General features: G+C 43.1%; 2 protein-coding genes and 1 non-coding gene across 11 annotated transcripts; 2 read left to right on the top strand and 1 right to left on the bottom strand.

The window, feature by feature from the left end:
* The first annotated feature begins 890 nt into the window (after positions 1-890).
* On the top strand, positions 891-7,742 carry srsf7a (serine and arginine rich splicing factor 7a). Of its 8 annotated transcripts, XR_003981315.1 has the most exons (10): positions 892-1,140; positions 2,515-2,553; positions 2,653-2,886; positions 2,984-3,163; positions 3,291-3,377; positions 3,569-3,610; positions 3,877-3,921; positions 4,213-4,311; positions 5,235-5,777; positions 6,884-7,742. XR_003981315.1 is itself a non-coding variant. In XM_030395023.1 (9 exons), the coding sequence occupies exons 2-9, from the start codon at positions 2,534-2,536 to the stop codon at positions 5,326-5,328; spliced, it is 798 nt and encodes a 265-aa protein (XP_030250883.1). In that variant the 5' UTR covers positions 891-1,140; positions 2,515-2,533; the 3' UTR covers positions 5,329-7,742. The 8 variants fall into 8 exon arrangements, 7 of the variants coding, with proteins under 7 accessions (XP_030250883.1, XP_030250910.1, XP_030250918.1 ...); XM_030395023.1 differs by having other exon boundaries at positions 891-1,140; positions 2,656-2,886; positions 5,235-7,742; XM_030395058.1 differs by lacking the exon at positions 5,235-5,777.
* Positions 7,743-8,235: 493 nt separating this feature from the next.
* Positions 8,236-18,210, top strand: LOC115568379 (heterogeneous nuclear ribonucleoprotein L-like). Of its 2 annotated transcripts, none has more exons than XM_030395622.1 (14): positions 8,236-8,383; positions 9,628-9,743; positions 9,893-10,130; positions 10,468-10,553; positions 10,953-11,049; positions 11,445-11,517; positions 14,449-14,481; positions 15,151-15,222; positions 15,580-15,827; positions 16,511-16,632; positions 16,818-17,019; positions 17,136-17,193; positions 17,354-17,464; positions 17,614-18,210. In XM_030395622.1, the coding sequence occupies exons 1-14, from the start codon at positions 8,306-8,308 to the stop codon at positions 17,670-17,672; spliced, it is 1,593 nt and encodes a 530-aa protein (XP_030251482.1). In that variant the 5' UTR covers positions 8,236-8,305; the 3' UTR covers positions 17,673-18,210. The 2 variants fall into 2 exon arrangements, with proteins under 2 accessions (XP_030251482.1, XP_030251475.1); XM_030395615.1 differs by having other exon boundaries at positions 17,354-17,530.
* A 2,804-nt stretch (positions 18,211-21,014) lies between these two features.
* LOC115576397 (U2 spliceosomal RNA) lies at positions 21,015-21,205 on the bottom strand. Its single transcript, XR_003982832.1, has one exon. It is a non-coding gene; the product is annotated as a U2 spliceosomal RNA (small nuclear RNA).
* Positions 21,206-21,693: the final 488 nt, after the last annotated feature.

The following is a 21,693-nucleotide window of genomic DNA, read 5'->3' as shown; positions in this document are numbered from 1 at the left end:
GATTATCCGTATTAATGTATAATTTCTTATCGAACAACTGAAGCCCTGCACCATCCAATCCAGCAGTGTATTCATATGATGAGTGTTGCCCTTCAGAGATCAATGACTATTTCAGCTTGATCAATCACACAGTGCATCAGAAGTATTTACTGTAAGTGACAGTTTAGTTGAAGGTCATGCGTCACAATTACTGATCGCAGTGGAAACACAATATGATGCTACACTGAAGACTTTTTTGTGTGGATCCATTACATGATGCAGAGATTCATATAATTGAATAATAAATGGTACATTCATACTAATACATTTTTATGAATATCTGGTTTATTATCATTGGAGAATGTAGTGTTGGACACCAGAAAAATATTAAAATTTAATTTCACCTCATTTTTGTTATTAAGACTTTTATTGAAATGTACTAAACCAAGTATGGCAGCATTCACAATCTGAGTTAAGAGAAGACAAAATTGCCAAAATGAAAAAAACAAATATAAACATCTTACTATTATACAAGACAATTGAAATACAGTGATTTAAATGCTGTGGTGAACAAAAGATAAACACAAAAGACAGAATGAATAAACATAAATAAATAAATAAACTCCAACCAAGGGCATACACGAGTAATATTCAATTAATCCAAGAAAAAAAAATGGTGGTGATTTTATTCTTCTTTCCTCTTTAGATTAAACATTTAGCCAAACATTGAATCACATTTCAACAGAGTTAATAATTTTTATTTTTCAGGATAATAATAAATGTGATATTGTGTATAGAGACAGAAGCTTAAATTAAAAAAAAAAAAAAAAGATTTTTTTATTTTTATTTAGTTTTATTACACTTTTTTTTTATTCATCACCGGAAACTCATCTTGCTGCTGCGCTATTTCAGTCCCAGTGCGCAGATGCGGAAGTGACGTATAGGGTCGTGAGGTTGGATTTCGTTGCTGGTGGTTAACCCGGTCAACCTGTGCAAAGACGAGGGAGATTCTTTAATATTCGCAAGCGTGTCTATTTAGATAAGTAATTCTGCGAGAATAGCAGTCACCGGATTAAACCCCAGCGGAGGCCGGTCCCGGAGACGGTCTGGTCTCATCTGTGCTCGGAGCTGAACCACAAATCATCGGAGCGGCGGAAGAAGGTAGCTAACGCGTGCAAGCGCCATTGTTTATGAGCGGGCGGAGAGCAGGGCCTTCGGCTAATTCCCGGGTTTAACTACACACCGTTACATGTAAACACCAAGCGCATGTTCTGTATTTGATTTTAAGTTGTTATCTCCGAGAAATAATTCACAAAGTTAATATTTAATCAAGGCGTAACATTGAGTTAGAAATGGCCGCCCCCATGTTTCAGGTGGCAGGTAACGTAAATTATATAACACAGTCTGATCTGAGCTTATCGTTTAATTAAAACGAACCACTCTACAGAAGTGTGTTCGCTCAGAAAGTATTAACTCTCATAGATTATCGATCACGGTGGTCAGATGTAACGTTAACACACCCCTGACGTGCCGCTTGTTAACAACACGTGCTCTGTTAAACGATAACTGACACCAACGGTTTGTAACCACGACCTGAATAACTCATATTATAAGTCAGACGTGGTGGCGAATGTGCCCGAAACAGCTGCTTTAAAAGATGCTATTAATAGGACAAACACGAGCATGGCTGAGGCAGACGGAGCAGCTAGCTGGTGTTTGGCGGGCTAACGAGCTGCAGGACCTCTGTGACGCTGGTGCACCTGTTTAGCTAACAGCTAACGAGCTAGCTAACGAGATGCTCTGAGGCTGTTGATCCATCGGCCTCCTCCAGAATCTCCACCAGCTCCGGAGACGGACTGTTTCTAAAGACGAGCCGTGATTTACTGTAGAGTGCTGGAAGGATTCATTTCCTGTAAATGAATCTGAAATCAGCAGCTGTAGTGGATCTTCATGTGGATGCTTGAGTTTACTGCAGGTGTCTTTGGAGAAATGGCGGAGGGAGGAAGATGTTCAACAGGTGGCTCTGGAATATCTGTCAGATCCTCACAAGACACAAAAGAATTGCTTCTATCCAGATCTGATAACATTCCTCTTCCTCTAATTTTTTTTTCTTCTCTCCACTGGACATCATGCACCAAGGGGACATATTTACCTATTACGATTCTGCTTTATTTAGTGTGTCTTTTTGTTTGTTGCTATGATATTTGCACTTGAAATATTTAAATATAGGCCCAATTGGCAGAATATAACCTTTTTACATAACATCCACTGGAGTGGACCGATGTGTTTATTATTTTGTCAGATGAGAAATATTATTTTATAACATGGAAGTAAGTATTTCTAAAATCTTGATTAGAGAGGAAGTATTAGTTTTAACTGTCTGGTTTTCTGAGAATCGGGAGGGTTTGTAGTTTCTGAATCACCTGTTATTCTGCTTGTACACGGTGTCCGTTTCAGGATATGGGGATATACGTAAACTCTTTCAAAATGACATGGCAAAAAACAAGTGCTTCTTTGTTCTTCTTTATCTAATAGTTTATGCATTGAAAGAGATATGGACCGCCAGAGCTCAAGGTGACATTTCCACATTGTGTTTTTTATGTCCACAAACAATTATTTTTCTCAAATGGCCGAAAAGATTTTAGAATGAAATAATTTTTCTTCCTCTCCCAGCAGGCAAGACGATATGTCATACTACTCGTCCCGTAGTTCATCTCGGGCCACTGACTGTAAAGTGTACGTGGGCGACTTGGGCAACGGTGCTGCCAAGGGAGAGCTGGAGCGAGCGTTCAGTTATTACGGCCCACTAAGGAGCGTTTGGGTGGCGAGGAACCCTCCTGGTTTTGCCTTTGTGGAGTTTGAAGATCCCAGAGATGCAGAAGATGCTGTGAAAGGCATGGATGGAAAGTGAGTGTAATATATTGGTAATAATCCTTGCAGCCTACATGAAGACCGTCGCAGGAATCAGTCTTTGGCCTCTCTTACTGACGTGTCTTCTCCTCAGGGTTCTTTGTGGTTCCCGTGTTCGCGTAGAGATGTCAACAGGCATGTCCAGGAAGGGCCGTGGTCGCCCTAGCCGGCGCCAGTTTGACCCCAATGACCGGTGTTACCAGTGTGGGGACAGGGGCCACTACGCCTATGACTGCTACCGCTTTAGCAAGAGAGGAGGTCGTCGCGGCAGCAGGTGAGGGAATAAAGTCTGTCTTTGCATGGCTGCTACTGTGCTTTTAGCCACACCTGTGGATGTGCTTCATCTGCCTCCGAGACAGAAAGACAAAAGGTGGAAAACATGTGTCTTTCTCTCCTTTCAGGTCTCGCTCTAGGTCCCGATCTCGCTCTAGGTCCAGGTCACGTGGACGCCGCTATCGTTCTCGCTCACGCAGCCGTAGCCACAGCAGGTACGTCGGCACTGATACAGACACATCCAAATTGGATATTAACAGGAAACTGAATAAAGGAATAAAATGCATATATCCCTCCATATTGATGTTTTTACATAAAATGATAAACGTTTTTGTTTTTTTGTCACATAATCTTAAAGATAAAACTTGTGGTTGTCTTTTTTGTGACTTTTGTTTCTCTCTCTCAGGAGCCGTCGCCGATCTCCATCGTATTCCAGGCGCAGAAGCAGGTAAGACGACAGCTTGTTGAAGTTTGATTTAACGGTTCATTCATTCTTGTGCTTTGTGTACTGTTGGCAAGCGGTGTGACCGCTTCTCATCAGGGCCTCGTTATTCCGGTTCTGCAGTAGGATCTGACAGAGGCTGGGGGACATAATGTGTTGCCTCCCTCAGGAATCAATCAAGTACAGTGACGTTCTCAGCCTCACTCTGATCGTCAACTGTTCATCGACTGTCATAGCTGTTATTAAACCTGATTTGTTGCCTGTGATATTAGGTCTGGCTCCCCTGCCCGCTCTAAGTCCAGGACTCCAGTGAGAAGGTACGTTGTGTGAACTCCAGATAGAACTGAAATAGTTTTGCTCTCTTACAAAAAGCAATAATCCAGTTAATCCCTGTATCATTTAGCTCTTTTAATCCAAATTTTGGATAGTGATCTAAGATGTGGTAGGCGAACACATTCTGCTCCTTTGCTACCCATAATGCCCTTCTCTGCTCAGGCATGCAGACATATTTACAGCATAAATATGAAGGAGCATAATTCCAGGATTATCTTTCATTTGTTCCATAACTAAATATTGGGGGGGGGGTTGTTTTTTTGCCTTTCCTCCAGTCGCTCCAGATCTCGGTCTCGATCTGGCTCAGCTCCCAGAGGCCGCTCTGTTTCCCGATCCCGCTCACGGTCTCCGTCTGCCAACCACAAGAGGAGCAGGTAAATCCTCAGTCTAGATCTTCTCTCATTCACTGAAACAGGGTGTAGATTTGTCTAATAAATTTCTAGATCTTAGAAAGAGCTTAGTCCTGCCAGATGTCAGTGTTTCTACTAAGACATTCTAGATGTATTTAACACCTTCGCCTCAGTAGGAAGATGCACTAAGTTTATAGATTTTGGAAATCATAGTTCAGGCCACAGCTTTCCAAGAGAGGGTCAGTTATGTTTTTCTCATTAGCCAGAGCTAGGTTCACCATCCTAGGCAGGGGATGATTTTAAATAGACCCTCCTCCCACCCGGGATCATCATACTGCCGCTGAACAACCTACACATGATGGTGAGACGGATGACCCGCGAGACCCCGCTACCGCCTCGACGTGGAGAGATCTACATCTTCAGCCATATCCTCTGCCTCCTCTGATGGCCAGCCGTGGAGGGGGAGGGGTAGACAGTGACTTGGACCCTCATGTAGGGAAATATAGTATAAGGTGAAAGATTAGAGCTCTGTCTTGTGCTCTCTTTTCAAACTCTCCAAAGTCCTAGTTGATCTTGAAAAGAGAGCACACGAGAGACGTCTCCGCTCAGCCTGTCATAGCAGCTAAAACTAGCAAGAGGCGCCTATATCTTCTGCCTTCTGTGATCCCACCCACCCTACATGTAGCTCTATTCTGAATAAATGAACTTAGGCTGAGAGAGGAAGAGAGAAATTTTCATTTATTGGATTGACATTTGAGTGTTAAGTATGGATTTAGCAATGTTAATGTTTTTAATTTTCTCTTAAATTTGAATTCCTATTCTGAATTTGGCTAGATCAGGCAAACTTTTAGATCATTATTGGTTGAGATCAGACAAAACGACACCATTGGTGTGACTTAAGAATCTTTGCAGCACAGTTTTGTTTATTTTTCATATTTTCTTTAAAGCGTGTGGTGGGAGCTGAGCACTGCACTGACACCGCAGCTGATCCCAGGCCCAGGGTCTGCCAGCTGGCGGTGTGTACGTCCTGCGGGAGGGTGACTAAGCGCTGACCTGAGATCAGCCTTCGCCTGCATCTGGTGTTAGACAGCGAGAAAGAGGTCGACCTACCGACCGACCCCTCCCCACAGTGAATGGGTGACCGTCTGTTCAACCGACGCACACGCTCAGACGAGATCAGCCCGTGCACACATAGAGTTGTTCTACTAGAATCGCCCAGCCAGCCTTCAGATCTACCAGAGGGCTGACCCACACAGATCAGAGTTCGACCACTACCTTTTTAAATCCATAACCTACCTACCAGACCCCCCTACCTACCAGAGTTCTTCGGCCTCTGTCTTAGCTTCTGAAAGTGAGAGAAAGAGAGCTGACGAGAGATCAGTCTTCAAGAGCCTCCCAGCGCAGTGTCTCTCCAAGTTGTAGTCATCCGTCCTTCAGTCCTTTCATCCTTCGCTTCTCTGTACTTGTTGTTTCTGCCACTGTCTCCAAAGGTAACAAAAAATCAAACCCCCTGAAAAAGCTCATGTTCATGGTGAAAGAAAATGCACAGGCTTGATGTAGTCTGGAAAACTGGGGATTGTAGAGCTAAATGTTGAGAATTTTAACAAGCATGCTCAGTACAAATGTGTGATTGGACGTGAGAGTGTTTGAGTGAGTGTACGAGAGGAATTTTAACAAGCTCATATCTCTGCGGAGGCTTTGTCAGGTGTTTTTCTTCCTGTGCCATACATGTTGCAACATCATTACCATTTTAAGCAGCTTCACCATTATTGTATTTATTGTACTCCCAGCTCCAGTAATAAAGGTGGCTCTCATAATAAATATAGAACAGTTTTAATCTGTTTGCTGCCCACTCCTTTTGTGTTTGTAGATATCAAAGGAGGAGAACACATTTGTCCTCTTAGCAGGAGCCATTCCAACTGTCAGGGAGTTGAGTGATTTCATTTAAAAGGGTGTGTTTGCCCTGAGGAGTCCAATTATGTATTCAGCTTCAGACCCTAGAGTCATGTCTCAGAAATACCAAGTGTAATTACGATATGGTGTCCACAGACGGAAAGCAAAGCAAACATTTTTGGGTCTACATTACATTCAAAGTCAGCGTCTCTTCCCAGAGCCGAGCAAATGGAGAAGACGGATTCAAAAGCCAAATCTACCGGAGGAATAAACATCCAGTCACGTCACTGAAGGATTGCTCGGATTACATTTCTAACTTTTCGTATTAAAAGGGGAAATGTACTTTTAAGGAAAAATGCAGAAGTGAAAACTGGTGAATAGAGTTTATTGATCTCTGCTAGTTTACAGCTAGCATTAAACTAATCTGGCTGAAAGCTCACTCAAATGAGTAACGTAACAGAAATTTGCTTCGCATTTGGTCTGAACTCACCATTAGACAATTAAAACGCTTAAAGGCGGATTCAAAATAGTCTGTGAACCTTTTGTCAAAGACTTCTTCAGATAGATAAGTATCCGCACCCATCCAGTCATGAAAAACAAGTTGTGCACAGTGTTGGTGTTGTTGGGATGTGGGATGTTTTTGTTCTGACTGTTCTTCCATCCTCCCCTGTGGCAAGCTAACACCCCTCTGTTTCTGTTTCAGTCGTTCCCGTTCAGCAAGTCCAAACCGAAGCGCTACTCCAGCGGACGACTGAGTGAAGAAGACTATTAGTCCCCCCCCCCCCCCCCCCCACAGACAGACCCTCAACCCCTGCACCCTGTCTGCTTTTACAGCCCTACAGCAGCTGTTTTTGTACTTGTCTGTCTAGTCCCAGTTTTTTTTTAAGTTTAATTTTTCTTCCCAGGATTGTAGTCTTTGTGCAGCCTCAGATATATTCAGTAAAGCAGACACAAATCAGTTTACATTTGATTGTTTTAATTGTCGCCGCGGCTGCATATGTCTTTCTTCTCAGAAGTCATGTAGCATGTGTAAGAAGCAACTCCTATGTTAAGGAAAAACTGAATGTTGGACTTTTAGCAGTGATTTGGGCAGTTCATACAGTAAATTGCAGTAGAAGACAGAGCAGGTGGTGCAGTACTTGAGGTGGAGGACATTGCATTGAAGAACCTTTTATTCTCTAAGCTCAAATGTCTGACCCTTCAAATGTTCTTCCCTATTCAGAATCTGAAAATGTTTTATTTTGTGTTGCTCTCCAATTTGATTTGCTGTTTAATGATGGCATAAAGAGATAATTGCTGGCCTGCATGCCTTTAAATGTCACATTCCTACTGTTTGTTGTTTCTGTACTGCACTGCCCTTTTTACAAACCTGATCGGCTTCACTGTGTGCTGAGTAGTTTTCCACGTGTTGATTTTGGATTTGTTCCTGTGACCTCTGATTTTAAAATATACAGTGCTTCAGTTTGATTTCTGTAAGGGCTGCTTTAACAGTTTTGTTCTGTTCCTGGCTTATTTAGTAAGACAGTGGCAGTTTTATTTTTGAATAAACCTCTTCGACATAACCTCAGTGGTCTCGCTTTATTTCTGACTCTCAAAAAGCTATAAAGGAAGAAGAAAAACATGTTTTTCAAAGTTGTACTGTTAAATTTTTTGTGTAATAAGTGATGTTATACTGGATACATTTGCCAATAAGATGACTTATTTCTTAAATTACAGGTGTAGAAACTGGAAATCATCCAACATTTGCCTGTACATGTAGGTCATTTATCAGTCTTTGGTGACAGTTTACTGCAAAAATGTTGCTAATTTAGAGGAATCAACTAATCAACTCTACTTAAGACGCATTTGTTTTAAACGTATAAAGATTTCTCACAATATGAATATGACCTCAGATGTTTTGTGTACATTGCTGAAAAACTACTTTTACAACGAGGTAAATCCCTCTTTACGTTTCCTGCCTTCCTATTGGCTGTTACTCAAGCAGAAATTGATTGACAGCTAGGTGAGCCTATCACAGCACGCGGTGTCGATGTACTGGGCGTGGCCGCAGGAGCCTCGTTTTTCTTGACTTTTCCGTCCATTTCAGTTGGTCGTCACTACCACCATCCTTTTTAACCGGGACAACATGGCTACCGCAGCGAGCCGTTACTACAGCGAAGACGGCAGGGCAACGAAACGACAGAAAACCGACGGAATGGCCACGGTGAGTTGTTTTTGACTCGCGCTGCTGCGGAGATTAGTGTAGGTTACGTAACAAACGCGGTTACCGTTTTCTCGGTTGAGTTTGATTCATTCAGATGCGCCGTTGGAAAAAATGTCACGACGCGTCACAGCTCATGCTACATCCATGTTTGTATGAAGGACTGTCTTATTTTCATGAGCGTTGTGTATTAAATATTGTCTGTTATACTTGTGAGGGTAACAAGGACACCTCTCGGAACATAAACCGCAGTTATACCTGCACGGGCAGCCTGACTGGGGTGGTTTGAGGGCGGTTTCCCCGGCCGGGCCTCGCCTGAGCGTGGCTTTGTTCTAGTACCGGTAACGTTAGCCGTACGCTAGCTGTGAGCTACAGATTGTAATCGGGCTGTGCTTGTTATTACCCGCATATTTTACACGCTGACTTGATTTTATCAACGTTTAGGATTCGGATGACGGGTTTTTTATGAAAACATGAAGATACACCCACTAGAGCATGAATCACCCCTTCACCCAAAATGTAGTAACCTGAGGTGAACGAGCATTAGCATTGGGTTAGCATGACCTAACGACACCGATTTGCTCCGTTTTCTCTTCAAGTTGATCGATCAAAAAATGTGTTTAATCTATTCATCTCCTGGTTCTATCATTATGGCCGGGACGATGCTCATTGATTTAAAAATAGAACTGAATTAAATGTTCATCTCTTATCCTTGGTCAGATGCTAATTAAGCCTTCACTCAGATAGTTAATCCCCTTTATATGTCTACGCAAGCTCATACAAATGCGTGTAATAGTGCATTATGTGAGTGTTCTAGTTTGCTTCACTGCTAATTATTTATTTATTTTAGATTGCAAGAAATGTCCAGAAAGATTGCAACACAAAATTCCGATACCAGTGCGTGTACTTAAGTAAAGGGGTGAAAAATAAGAATAGGGTTTTTTGTTTTTATAGAGCAATGTATATACTGCTTACCTTGTATGGATGAGATATGATTGCTATCATTTTTGGCCCAGGTTAAACCTCGCGAAGAATTATTGTACATTAGTGCAAATGCAACCTTTTATTTGCCGCTCTTACATCAGTAGTTATGTGAAACTTCCTGTGCTGCAAGAATTGGTTTCTTGTGTGTAACGTTAAGTGGAGCTCACTGAGACGTAGCCGATGTCTAAATCACTCACCGATATAACTCCAGGGCCACATGTTGGTTAGGAAATGTTTGCTAAATTTCATGATTTCTTCCACAGGGATATGAGGATCCACACAAGACCCTCCCTTCTGTGGTGGTCCACGTCCGGGGACTGGTGGACGGTGTCACAGAGGCTGACCTTGTGGAAGCATTGCAGGAATTTGGAGCGATCAGGTAGAGAGAAAAACAACATGAAATGCATCTTTTCCACAGTGCACATTCACGACACTCTGTTTTCTGTTACCTGGATTCAGTCACCTTCCCCTAAAACGTGTTCTTGTTGAGTTCACATCGTCTAATCCTAAACTTACATTTGTTTTTAGCTACGTGGTGGTGATGCCCAAAAAGCGCCAGGCACTGGTGGAGTACGAAGACATGAACGGATCGTCCACAGCTGTAACCTATGCTGCAGACAACCAAGTTTACATCGCCGGCCACCCAGCCTTTATCAACTACTCAACTAGCCAGAAGATCTCAAGGCCGGGAGACTCCGATGACTCCAGGAGTGTTAACAATGTTCTCCTGCTCACCATCATGAACCCCATCTACCCCATCACCACGGTAAATACAAAGACATGTGTTACTGTATGTCTTTTAACTTGACGTGTGGAGATTCGACAGTTAGTTTGTTTGATTCGGGATATGTAGTATTAAAAAGATTTGGCATGCTCTGATGTTCAGGGTAGCGGTGCATGATTTGCTGTTTTATAACAATAGATTATTTTCGCACAGAATTGTTCAGTGTGTCATTAAACCATTAAAAGTGCCCATATCATAGAGCAAAGTCACACCTTCGCATGTCTCGTTTGTGCGACCCACAATCCATAGTGTAAAGATACGCGTGTGTGTTTTGTTGTTGTTGTTGTTGATTTTGGTTTAACCTGTTCCATTTTCACAGGATGTCCTCTACACTATCTGCAACAACTGTGGGCCTGTCCAGAGAATCGTCATCTTCAGGAAGAACGGCGTCCAGGCCATGGTTGAATATCCTTTTCCTGCTGACTATGAGTGTATTACCGCTACCAGGCAAAAATAACACGAATTGCTGGAATAAGTGTGAATCGTAACTCAGAAACAATGTAATGATTGATGGTGTAGTTTGACAAGGCTACAAAACCTGCTGCATACAATGTTTTAAAAAATAAATGCAAACTTGTCTGCTCTGACCCACAAAAGAAGGTGCGCACTGCATGTCCTCCGGTCAAATGCAGCCCTGAAGAAGACTAGTTATGGTGGGAACGCTGACAGATTGTAATTACAGAGGAACTAGAAACGACAGAGCAGTGTTTAGGTGTGAAGGTTTTACTCTTGTGGCCTTTGTTCCATATCGTTACTGTCATTGGGGCTACCCAGCATTTGTCTTTTCCTTAACCCTGTCATTACATTTGACTCTGTGCAAAGCGCCCAGCGGGCAAAGGCTTCCCTCAATGGTGCCGACATCTACTCTGGCTGCTGCACGCTGAAGATCGAGTATGCAAAGGTACATCTGCAGGACACGGCCCAGTCACTTTTATTTTAATAGAGTAAATCAGTGGTGTCAAACTGATTCAGTAAAGGGCCATGTGGCTGCAGGTTTTCATTCCAACCAAGCAAGAACACACCTGATCCAAATCAGGTGTGTTTCATTCCAACCAAGCTCACACACCTGATTTGGATCAGGTGTGTGAGCTTGGTTGGAATGAAAACCTGCAGCCACATGGCCCTTTACTGGATCAGTCTGACACCACTGGAGTAAATGATTTTTTCATCTGTACTGAACGCAGTCTTACTTTGTTGTTGGAGAAAATAATGAACTAACTACTCTATGAATCTATGAATAGCTGTGTAATTTATTTCAGCCAGCTTGTATTCATATAATTTGTTTTTTTTTTTCAGCCCACTCGTCTGAATGTGTTCAAGAATGACCAAGACACTTGGGACTACACAAACCCTAACCTAGGAGGACCAGGTAAAACCTCACACACCCTCATACACCCTGAGCATTTTCTGAGTGCCAAACATGCTTTTGTAGCTTAGAAGCCTGGTAGCGTTAATCACCCTTACTGCCACTGTGAGGAGTTTCAGCAAGCGGGCTACTAAGGGGATGGTGTCAACACCCTTCATTGATAATGCTGCTACATAGATACATTTTGAATTGTGGCCAGTATACTAAGTCTACAAGTCCAGTTGCCTATGAGCACTTTTGTGGCATTATGACTGAAGGTGTTGCTTGGTGTCTTAATTAAAACCTCCTAACATTTGTCAGCACACACCTGGATCAGGGATCATATGTGGGGCTGAATGTAAAATAATACTCAGGTTAAATAGCCCATAGCAATTTAACTGTGAAGACTAGTGGGCATCAGAAATGTAGAGTGAACCTACAATTCAGCAAAATAAGTGTTGAGCTCTGCTGTGTGGTGAGAATCGCAGGAACACAGAAGAAGAGTTTTGTTAACTAAAGCATCACAAAGACAGAAGATAAGAGTGCTGTTGTCTAACAAGCACACTGCCCGAGACAGTGACGGCTGTTTTTATCACCTCCACGGGAACATCTAATCATCTACGTCTACATATCTCAGTAGTAACATAGACCTGTTGTGTCTTTAGTTGTCTTCTCTTCGGTGTTTCCTGTTCCTGCCTTTCTTGCCACACCTGTAATTCTGCAGTGTTTTTGAGATTATCTGGGGTGTTGTGTATATACTCAAAGTTCAACAACAGTTCAGGCAACATGTTTTTCAACTTTGACTGAGACACAGACAAATTCCCTTGCCACCAAGACTGATCCTGGTCTTTTCCACTGTCAGCTTCTGCTGTTGGTTGTTATTTTTAATTCTGACAACTAGAAAATCCTAATAAATGACTCCAAAGTATGCCAAGTTACTGTCAGACAGATGGTAACTGTGATTTGTGTGAAAACTGAGGCATTGACCAGCATCAGTAAACAGGCCATGTGCAACATCATGTAACTCTTTATCTTCTCCTAATTAATCGGTGAACTCAGCAAGTCAAAACAAACATGCACAGGAACATGTGCTGAAAGGGAGAGGCAGATACATGCTGACAACATCCCCACTCAGCAACCACCACCTCAAGTATCTTCAGTGAGGACACAACCACTTTCATACAGAGGGCCAAACGTCCCCCGAGACACAAGGGGACAAACGACAAGACCCCACCACCACCACCACCACCCACTCAACATGACGATGTAGGACTGATTTACCACTCACTCCTCATCTCCGCATCCCAGCACAAGACCCATGAAGACAACGCACACTTCTCGAGGGCGGGGAGTTTTGGGCACTGAGCTACACTTGGTCCCTCCCGCCTTCTCCCTTTCATGTTGAGACACAAGCGATGACACATTGAAGCAGGCCAAAGCCTGCACCGAAAAACCCAAATGGAGACTGATACCAGAGAAGACACAGCATCCACCCAATCAGATGGTAGTGACAGACATCTCTCAGCACAGCAGCTGATGCACACTGATACTATCTGCTCGACTGAGATCACATTGTTTAAAACCTCGGCCTTCCTGTATTGTCGCCATGCTTGTTGACATGAAAACGACACACTCGAGCAGCACTAGTGCCGACGCTGTACCAACTGATCCAATAGATGAATCACACCCCCGTCACATTGGAGCCCAACACAAGACAACTGATGAAGACACTGCTGACAACACCATCAAGCACACTCAGAGCCCATTCAGGCCCATTTTTGGTTTTATGTGTTTCCTCCCACGTGGAAATCAGCTTCTCTTCTCTCTTGCTCTTTCTCCTATCTCTTCATCTTTTCCCTGCTCTGGTTTTCTTACTACATGCATCCCTGTTAAGCTACCCCCCCTCCCCCTTTTTTTTTGAGTGCAGTTTTTTTTTCTTAACATTTTAAAGTCTCTAGAAGCTGTGTAACGCCTTCCATGTGATGCAGGTTTGGCAATTTGCGGCTAAGAGGAGCCAGCTTCCCAACTGAAATGTTCTCTGGCAGCCTCAAGGCCTACCAGTGGGTGCTAAGCGGACTATTCCAAAAAGGAACAAAAAGGACGGACCAACCCTCCAATGGGCGTTTGATAAAACCAGGAATCGATCCTGAGGTGGAGAGTTGTTTCCCCCAAAAGAGGAAATGGATAAGAGTATTGGATGAAATGAAATGAGTGGAGAGTGGTGGATCTACTGCAGCAAATATCTTCCTCCCACTGTTTGTAAGCATGCAGTAAGTAAATCGAGACCCTCCTCAGGGGGGACATAACTGCACAGCACCACATGACTCCAACGCCCAGCACCCAACATCGCCACACAAGACTGACATGACTCGATTTGTTTTTGTTTCCTCATACAGGCTTAATCTTTCTCTTTCTGGAGGAGGGTGATGGTTGTGGTTCTGTCGGGGGGGGGGGGGGGTTGCATTTCTAATGTCACTCAAACTTACTGTGTTCGCTTCGTTCTCTTGTTGCTCCCTCTGTTGGCACTTTACAGCCATCAGGAATCTGTTATGTGTGTTTCCCTGGACCTGTGTGATAGTTTCTTTGGGAATTGAATCATGTTTCAATCAGGAGAGAAGGGTGTGAACTTCATATTAATTCATGTATGATGCGGGTGACCCAAAGCGTCGCTCACACGTGAAGCCAGGAGAGCCTCAGTGGCTGCTGGTGCCCAAAATTTACAAGCTGCCTTTTTTTGTATTCTGGTCGCCAAAATGCTTTTCCAGTCTGCATGAGCCCGGTTGGTCACCTGCAGAGGTACCAAGCCGCATTTCATAGTCCAGACAGCTTTGTCCTGAGTGGGTTTTACTGTACTCTCCTGACATTTAACTGGGTTACACTGGGAGGAAAATGTACCTTTTTTTGATTAACCTGGCTTCCATTCTGATTGTGTATGATTATTGTGTACCTGTACAGATGGTGATGCAGATGGCAATGGGAGCAATGCAGGTGTGTGTGAGCGTACAAACTTTATTTTTAAATTTAGCCATTTGTGATGCTTCTCTAGAGTGACTTTGTCTTGATGTCCCTTTCTCACCTCCTAGATCATTAGCATCCACCTCATGTTTGCCATTTTCCACCTGTTTCACTTTAAAAGCTAAACATTTATTATTGTGGATGTTTTCTGATTTAAGAGGGATTTTGATTTGTGGTTGAAGGAAACTTCTATTGAATCTCATCTCAGGCTCGCCATCTTTTACATTCCCATATCTCATTTCCCATTTCTTTAACTAATCCCTGCAGACAAAGATGATCACTGATTATTTCAGCTGCTTGGTTTGATTGTTGTGACCTGCCTGGAGTGTATTGCGGGGGTGGGGGGTGTTTTTATGTCTGTGATGACTCTTGCAGACAAGATTGAATCAATCTTGAAATGCATGCGTCTGTCTCCAGGGCTAAGTTCTGATTGAAAGTCATCCTGACAATTGATTTATCTACTTATCTAAAATCTCATCCACTTGTCAGTTAACCATGATGCCAGGCGTTAAACGCTCCGGCACCCCGTTGTCATGTAGATGTTGCAGCCGGTCTTGTTTCCAGTCTCGTCATATTCAACTGGCTTTTTCTGTTTCTCTCTCTCTCTGCCTTTCTTCTGTTTTTGTCTTTCCGATTTCATAGAAGATGTGAATGCCAACCCCAACAAGCGTCAGAGACAGCCTGCTCTGCTGGGCGACCACCCTCCAGAGTACGGTAAGGCTCTCACGCCCCCGAGAAACCGGAACAAACACTGAAACATACACATGAAAAGAAAATACCGTGTTCATCTATACTTTCTAAAAAGATGACTTTAATCACCTGAAATCTGTGGGATAATTAAACTTGATATATTTTTGGGGTGATGTGTAATCAAAGTTAAACGGTCCTCCACACAGTGGCAGTTAAGCGGTGCTGTGATGACAACTAGGACGCTTCATGTGCTGTTTTTATCTTGGGATGAAATCTGTTTCTCCTGTCAGTGACGACGTCTTCCGGAAAACGCTTCTCTCTTGGCCCGACCTCGATCGATTACCGGTTTATTTTCTGTCCTCTCTCTGCCTCGTTCTTCAGGAGGTGGTTACCACGGCTATGACGAGAGCTATGGGTCTCCGCCCTATGAGGGTCGCCGCATGGGTCCACCGATGAGAGGCCGAGGGGGGAGAAGCTACGGGCCCGGCTACGGACCTCCTCCCCCTCCTCCTGGAGAGTACGGCGGCCACGCTGAGTCTCCAGTCGTCATGTTGTATGGACTGGACCCAACCAAGATGAACGCCGACCGCGTCTTCAATATCTTCTGTCTCTATGGAAACGTGGAGCGGGTCAGTATCTTGTCTGTTTCTGCTGTGAGGGGAAACATTTCAAACTGTACGGTCTTCATCAGACTGAATACAGCCTCACCTTCAATCACATAATGATATGATAAATGATCAACATAAACTGCAGATATTGTTGAAAGAGAAGATGGAGATAGACATGCAGAAGAAACAAATCAGTATTTGTTTCCAGGTCTTGGCGTAACGTCTCCTCAAAGACAAAGTCAGGAATTGTATTGTCTTCTATTTTAGGGCTGACGTGTCAAAGTCACTATTTAAAGTGCATCTATTTTTGTTGAGAGCTGTCATGCTTTTATAAGTGGCTGCACTTAAAATAGTAGTTTTTGTCACTATTGCTCATTTAACCTCAAAGATGAATTGATGCAATCTTCTAACTCATCGCTGTCCGATTTAAAAATAATTCACAAAACCCAAAAATAATCTTTTAAAAGCAGAAACATTTTGACGAGTACAAAATGTTTATCAACTGAAAATGTCTTGTGGAATAAAATGCTGCTTTGCTCCATTTTGGAAGCATGAAATACTTATTGTACCCAAAACACACAAACCTACTGAAAACCATAATTTTGAATCAAAGGATTGGAACCTTTTGTGTGTAAGGAGCAGAGCAGCACTGTGTTGAAGGAACCTTTTAACCTGTTCATCCTGTCTGTTATCTCGTCCTGCAGGTAAAGTTCATGAAGAGTAAGCCCGGGGCGGCCATGGTGGAGATGGGAGACTGCTACGCTGTGGATCGCGCCATCAGTCACCTCAACAACAATTTTCTCTTCGGGCAGAGAATGAACGTGTGGTGAGTTCAGCCCTCCAGCCCTGAAACTCGTCTGTCACCCCGACATAAACTATGCTGCAGAGTTGGATGCCTCAGTATGTTACATCTTGTGACAAATTAGTGTCAAACCAAGCGACTAAATGAGGAAAGTATTAGCTACACCAGTAAAGTACTCTTAATTTAATTAATATCCTCCGTCCCTGCAGCGTCTCCAAGCAGCAAGCCATCGTACCCGGTCAGTGTTACGAGCTGGAGGATGGAACAAGTAGTTTCAAAGACTTCCACGGCTCCAGGAACAACCGGTTCACCTCCCCAGAACAGGCGGCCAAGAACCGCATCCAGCACCCAAGCAACGTGTTGCACTTCTTCAACGCCCAGCCCGACGTCACGCCAGAGGTTTTCTCTCAGGTCTGTGGAAAGTTTCACTGCTTTCACCTCATTTTCTCTATTAATTTATTTCCTTGTTTAAAAGGTAACAAAATCCACCTGCCTGCAGAAACTAATAAATGTTGTTCTTTTCACAGATTTGTGAGGAGATCGGTATCAAGTGCCCCGTCAACGTCAAAATGTTCACAGGAAAGAGTAAGCTGGGGTTTTTCTTTAGGCCACTGAACTTGGAGAAAATTAAAGTTTATATCCATCAAACAAAATGTGACAACAATGATTTAAAAACCAGTTCAAAACTGTGTGCGTTGATATTTCTGCATCTGGAAGGTGTTTTAATTGTGACTCCCACCACCAGGCGGTGCCGCTCCCAGTGACCGCAGCGCTTCAGGTCTGTTAGAGTGGGAGTCCATCAATGATGCCATGGAGGCTCTGGCCATGATGAACCACTACCAGATGAAAAACGCAGGTAACATGTCTGAGGTTGTTCCCCTAAGCCTCTCTGGTGCTGAGCAGGGTTTCAGACAGAAAAAAGGTTTGTGCCGGTGTGTTGTTTCAGTAGTTTGAGGCTCGTGGTGTAAATTGGTGCGTAATTTTAATTCTCTCCTCTTTTTCTAGCTGGTCCGTACCCGTACACCCTCAAACTGTGCTTCTCCACCGTTCAGCACGCCAACTGAACGCAGCCTCGTAGCCAAGAAGAGGATGATGGTCCACCATTCCCATGTTCACCTGTGCTCTGACCATGACGGCTTGTAACACACCTGGGGAGAAAATTATTTTCACAAACACCTGAAATACTGTGAAATAATGTCACATTACGATCCAAGTGCAAACTCCTCATATTTGGTATATTAATCAGGTTTAAAGGAATCTAAAGTTTTGATATTTATGCCCCAGATGTGGTTTATAGAGTATCAGTACGTGTGTCTTCAATATAAGTTCTCCTTTTTACTTTTTGTATTATGCTTCTACAGTAACCTGACATGTGAGAAAGCATATTTAACAGAATTGGTTTTATGCTCAGGTGGTTCAGCGGCCGTGGACAACATGGTTTTGTAAAAGATTTGTCTTTTGGAACTTTTTATTATTATAGCTCACTTTTGTTTTTTTTGTGTTATTTTAATTGCTACTTATTCAGTTCTGTGTCTCCATGTCTGATGTGCAGATGGAGAGTTGTTTTGTTCTAAGAAAATAAAAAAATCAATTTAAGGTTAAGTTGAATGTGCCGTTCTTATGAAATGTTGCGTGTGTGTGTAAAATGTTCCCGTCAGTTCTGTCGGGGTCTTTTTAACTTCCACCTTAAAACCCCCACGCCACAAGGAGAGGGGCAAACTTTGGAAGCAAACTCCTGCACATGAAGTGCAAAAATAAATGTATCGGCTAACACATAATCAGGGAAACCCTACAACCGATTTCCAAACCAACACTGTTTCTTCAGCATGTTATTATCCACACCTCAGTCTTCAGTCAAGACTCTGCCGTCCACTTCATGCTTTAAAATCATCATTCTGAGGACAACAATGTCAGTATCTTGGCCAGAGAAAGTGGAAAGGAGGAGTAAAAGAATCCAACTATGTCAAACTGGAACAACAAACAGAAGATATTTTTACCTGACCAGTGTTGGGCAGTACAAGCAGCGGCGTTACTAGTTTAACTACATTTCTCAGTAGCGTCGCTGTTTTCTTAGTCAAATAGCTTTTCAGCAGCTTAGCTCACTGCACTTTCCAAGTAGCTTGCCCAACACTGGATATAACTGATCACCCAGCTACAATTCAGTTCTGAGTTCTCTCCCTAACAGCTTAACAACCATTCTCACCTGGGCTCACCTGGCCTTAACGACCCACAGGTGGCACTAATGGTTCTGAACCTCAGAGCTCAGCGTCCTTCAGACTCTGTGAGGTCACTCCCACACGGTTAGACCTGCTGCCCCTCCAGTTACTTAGAATTAAAGTGAAACTCTCGCCAAAAAGCAACTGAGGCTTTATTTGTGATTGAATACAAGTCAAACCTTCATGTAAAAGCATAATTACGATGAAAGAGGCACTTTTAAGATTTACCGTAGTTTCGTTTTTGGGCAAGCTAATTTTCAATGGGAGTACTACGGGCACTTTTACGATAGCATCAAAATCTCTATTTTAAAACAATTGAGAGTGAGGAGTTGTCGTCATGGTACAAAGCCCCTCCCTCGATCTCGCGGGATCTTCCCCCTCTCCGCCATGATGGCAGGATGCCGCCGGCAAAACACGATTATTTACGTGTGTTCTTAACTCTGTAGTAGAGGAGGTTTTTACAATTCCGCACTGTTTTACCATGCCTGGTAGTCACTGCTGCGTTAAAAACTGCTTCAGTATTGCCTCTGCATTTACACTCGGGTACGTTCTCTAAAAATGTCTTTTTGTCAGTACAACGCTGTTTTCACCACCTGGAGGCTTGTAGATGGCCAAGTCCTGCACCCAGCCACAGCAGAAAGTCTCGTAACTTTCCAAAGACTTGTGGCTTTTAAACTCCTGCATTGTGTAGTAACTTACACCAAAAACAAGGTAACTGACGATGTCCATGTATGTGCATGGAGGTAAATGATCCAGGTCTCTGTGCCATTCCTCTGCAGGGAGCTCGTATGGGTCGATATTTTGGATGTCCGAGAGCTTCTCCAAATACCACTGTTATGCGCTTGGTGTGAGCTTGTTCCTGTAAGGTCCCTTTTCTTTCGCCTTATCTTTTTGCATTGCTTTACTTTCTTCCTTTTCTTTCTCGTATTCGTAGATCCGTCTCTGTCCCGCCGAAATAATAAATGCGCAGAAATTAAAGAGCTCTGGACTGTTTAGTCGCGCCTCTGTGAAGTTCTGCAGGCGTTGCCCCTGACAACCGATAGCGTCTCCTACCATCATGGCCGACCGGCTCAGACCCCACCCAAATCAACCCAAATCAGCACGTGACTCCTCAATCTCAATAGGAAGTCTCAACACAACATGAAACTTTGCTGGTAGTATCACCAGGGTCTCTACACATGAACATGAGCATTGAGAACATTGTTTGTGTACACAGAGTTTACTAAAAAGAAGGTTTTTGGACAACTCACGTTAGACACATGGCAGACAAAAAGTGTCGATCCCCGAGTGCGACCTAACAGGTAGGAGGTCCACCATTACTCTCCTGCCTGTTAGAGACCCTGGTGATACTTAGAGCAAAGTTTCATGTTGTGTCGAGCCTTCTTACTGTTTTAAACATAGATTAGAAATCTCTATTTTTAAAACATGCACTCCATTGAAAATTAGCTTGCCCAAAAACGAAACTACTGTAAATCTTAAAAGTGCCTCTTTCGTTGTAATTATGCTTTTACACGAAGGTTTGACTCATATTCAATCCCAAATAAAGCCTCGGTTGATATTTGTCGAAAGTAGGGGTGGGCAGATCGATCCAAATATTGATAGTATCGATACGAAGATGAGTATTGGTATCGGATTGATACTAGCGTGATGGGATCGATATTTTTGTTGTAGTTTCCCTTCTATAAATTCAGCAAATCGCACGTATTTCTTCACAGAGTTTGTGTGAGCGCAGCGCTTCTCTTCAACTCTCTCACTCCGCTCACTCAGGTTCTCTGTAACTGTAACTCAAAAATATATACGTATATTAAAAAATATAATAACCCTTTTGTGTATCTGTTGAAGGAACATCAGTATTCCTATTTAGGCTACATGCAGATAGGTTATAGATTTAATTATGTTAAATATAATTTTCTTATTTGGCTAAAATCTTTGTCCTGTGTTTTATCGTTATCATAATCATGGTCAACTAATTAAAGGCAGAAGTACAAAATCATTCATTGATCAGGAATTTTCAAGTAAAAAGTATCAGCATCGGTATTGGCAATACTGGCCCTGTAATTACTTGGTATCGGATCGATACCAAAATTTGCAGCATTGCCCACCCCTAGTCTAAAGTATCTTAGACATCACACAATATAGTCCCTGAACGCATCTCAAAGAATGCTTCTTTCATTATTGTTAGACACTGAGAGGGGGTGCACCGTTCCTGGAAGTACTGCAATACCAGGTCGATGCGTGGAGTGGACGGAGCAAGCCCCTATTCCATCTCCCTGTTCCAAAAATCAATTTAATATATGGTCCCCGGGTAGGGGACGTATCAGATATTAAACTGATAAGAACAGATACTACACTTGATCTTAGCCAAAAGGCCGAGAAGCGATAACGCCTTGACGTCAGACGTAAGGGGCTGATTCTCCGAACCAGAATCCTCAGTGACGGTTTGATTTTCTGTTTCTGTCAAAATTTCGCTTGATTATAAAGTAACAAAGTCAACTGAACACGATATAAGTGATTTAAGGGCTGAAGATGGCAGAGAAATGTGTTGTTTTAACAAAATAAGACCGTTACTCGGCGCCTTCACTGGTCACGTGACGCACTCTGGTCCAATAGGAATGTAAGACGTGAGCGCGGCGCTGTTTCCTGTCTGACAGAGAGAAGAAGCTTCTTCTTTAAACAACACGAACATCATCTGAGCTATAAACGTGAAACGAGACGGTACATTGAATAAAAAGTAAGAAAATGTCAGAAATTAATGTTTTGTTCGGTAACAGAAACAACATGTGGAGCTGTGGCGCCCTCTGGTGGAGGAGAGCGAGAACTGCACCCGGCGGGAATTACATCACAACAGAAAGCTATGACGTAATATTCT

The sequence above is a fragment of the Sparus aurata genome, chromosome 2 (assembly GCF_900880675.1).
Source record: "Sparus aurata chromosome 2, fSpaAur1.1, whole genome shotgun sequence".
Classification (NCBI taxonomy): Eukaryota; Metazoa; Chordata; class Actinopteri; order Spariformes; family Sparidae; genus Sparus; species Sparus aurata.
The sequence above is the reverse complement of the archived record's forward strand: the minus strand, read 5'-3'. Positions and strand labels throughout refer to the sequence as shown.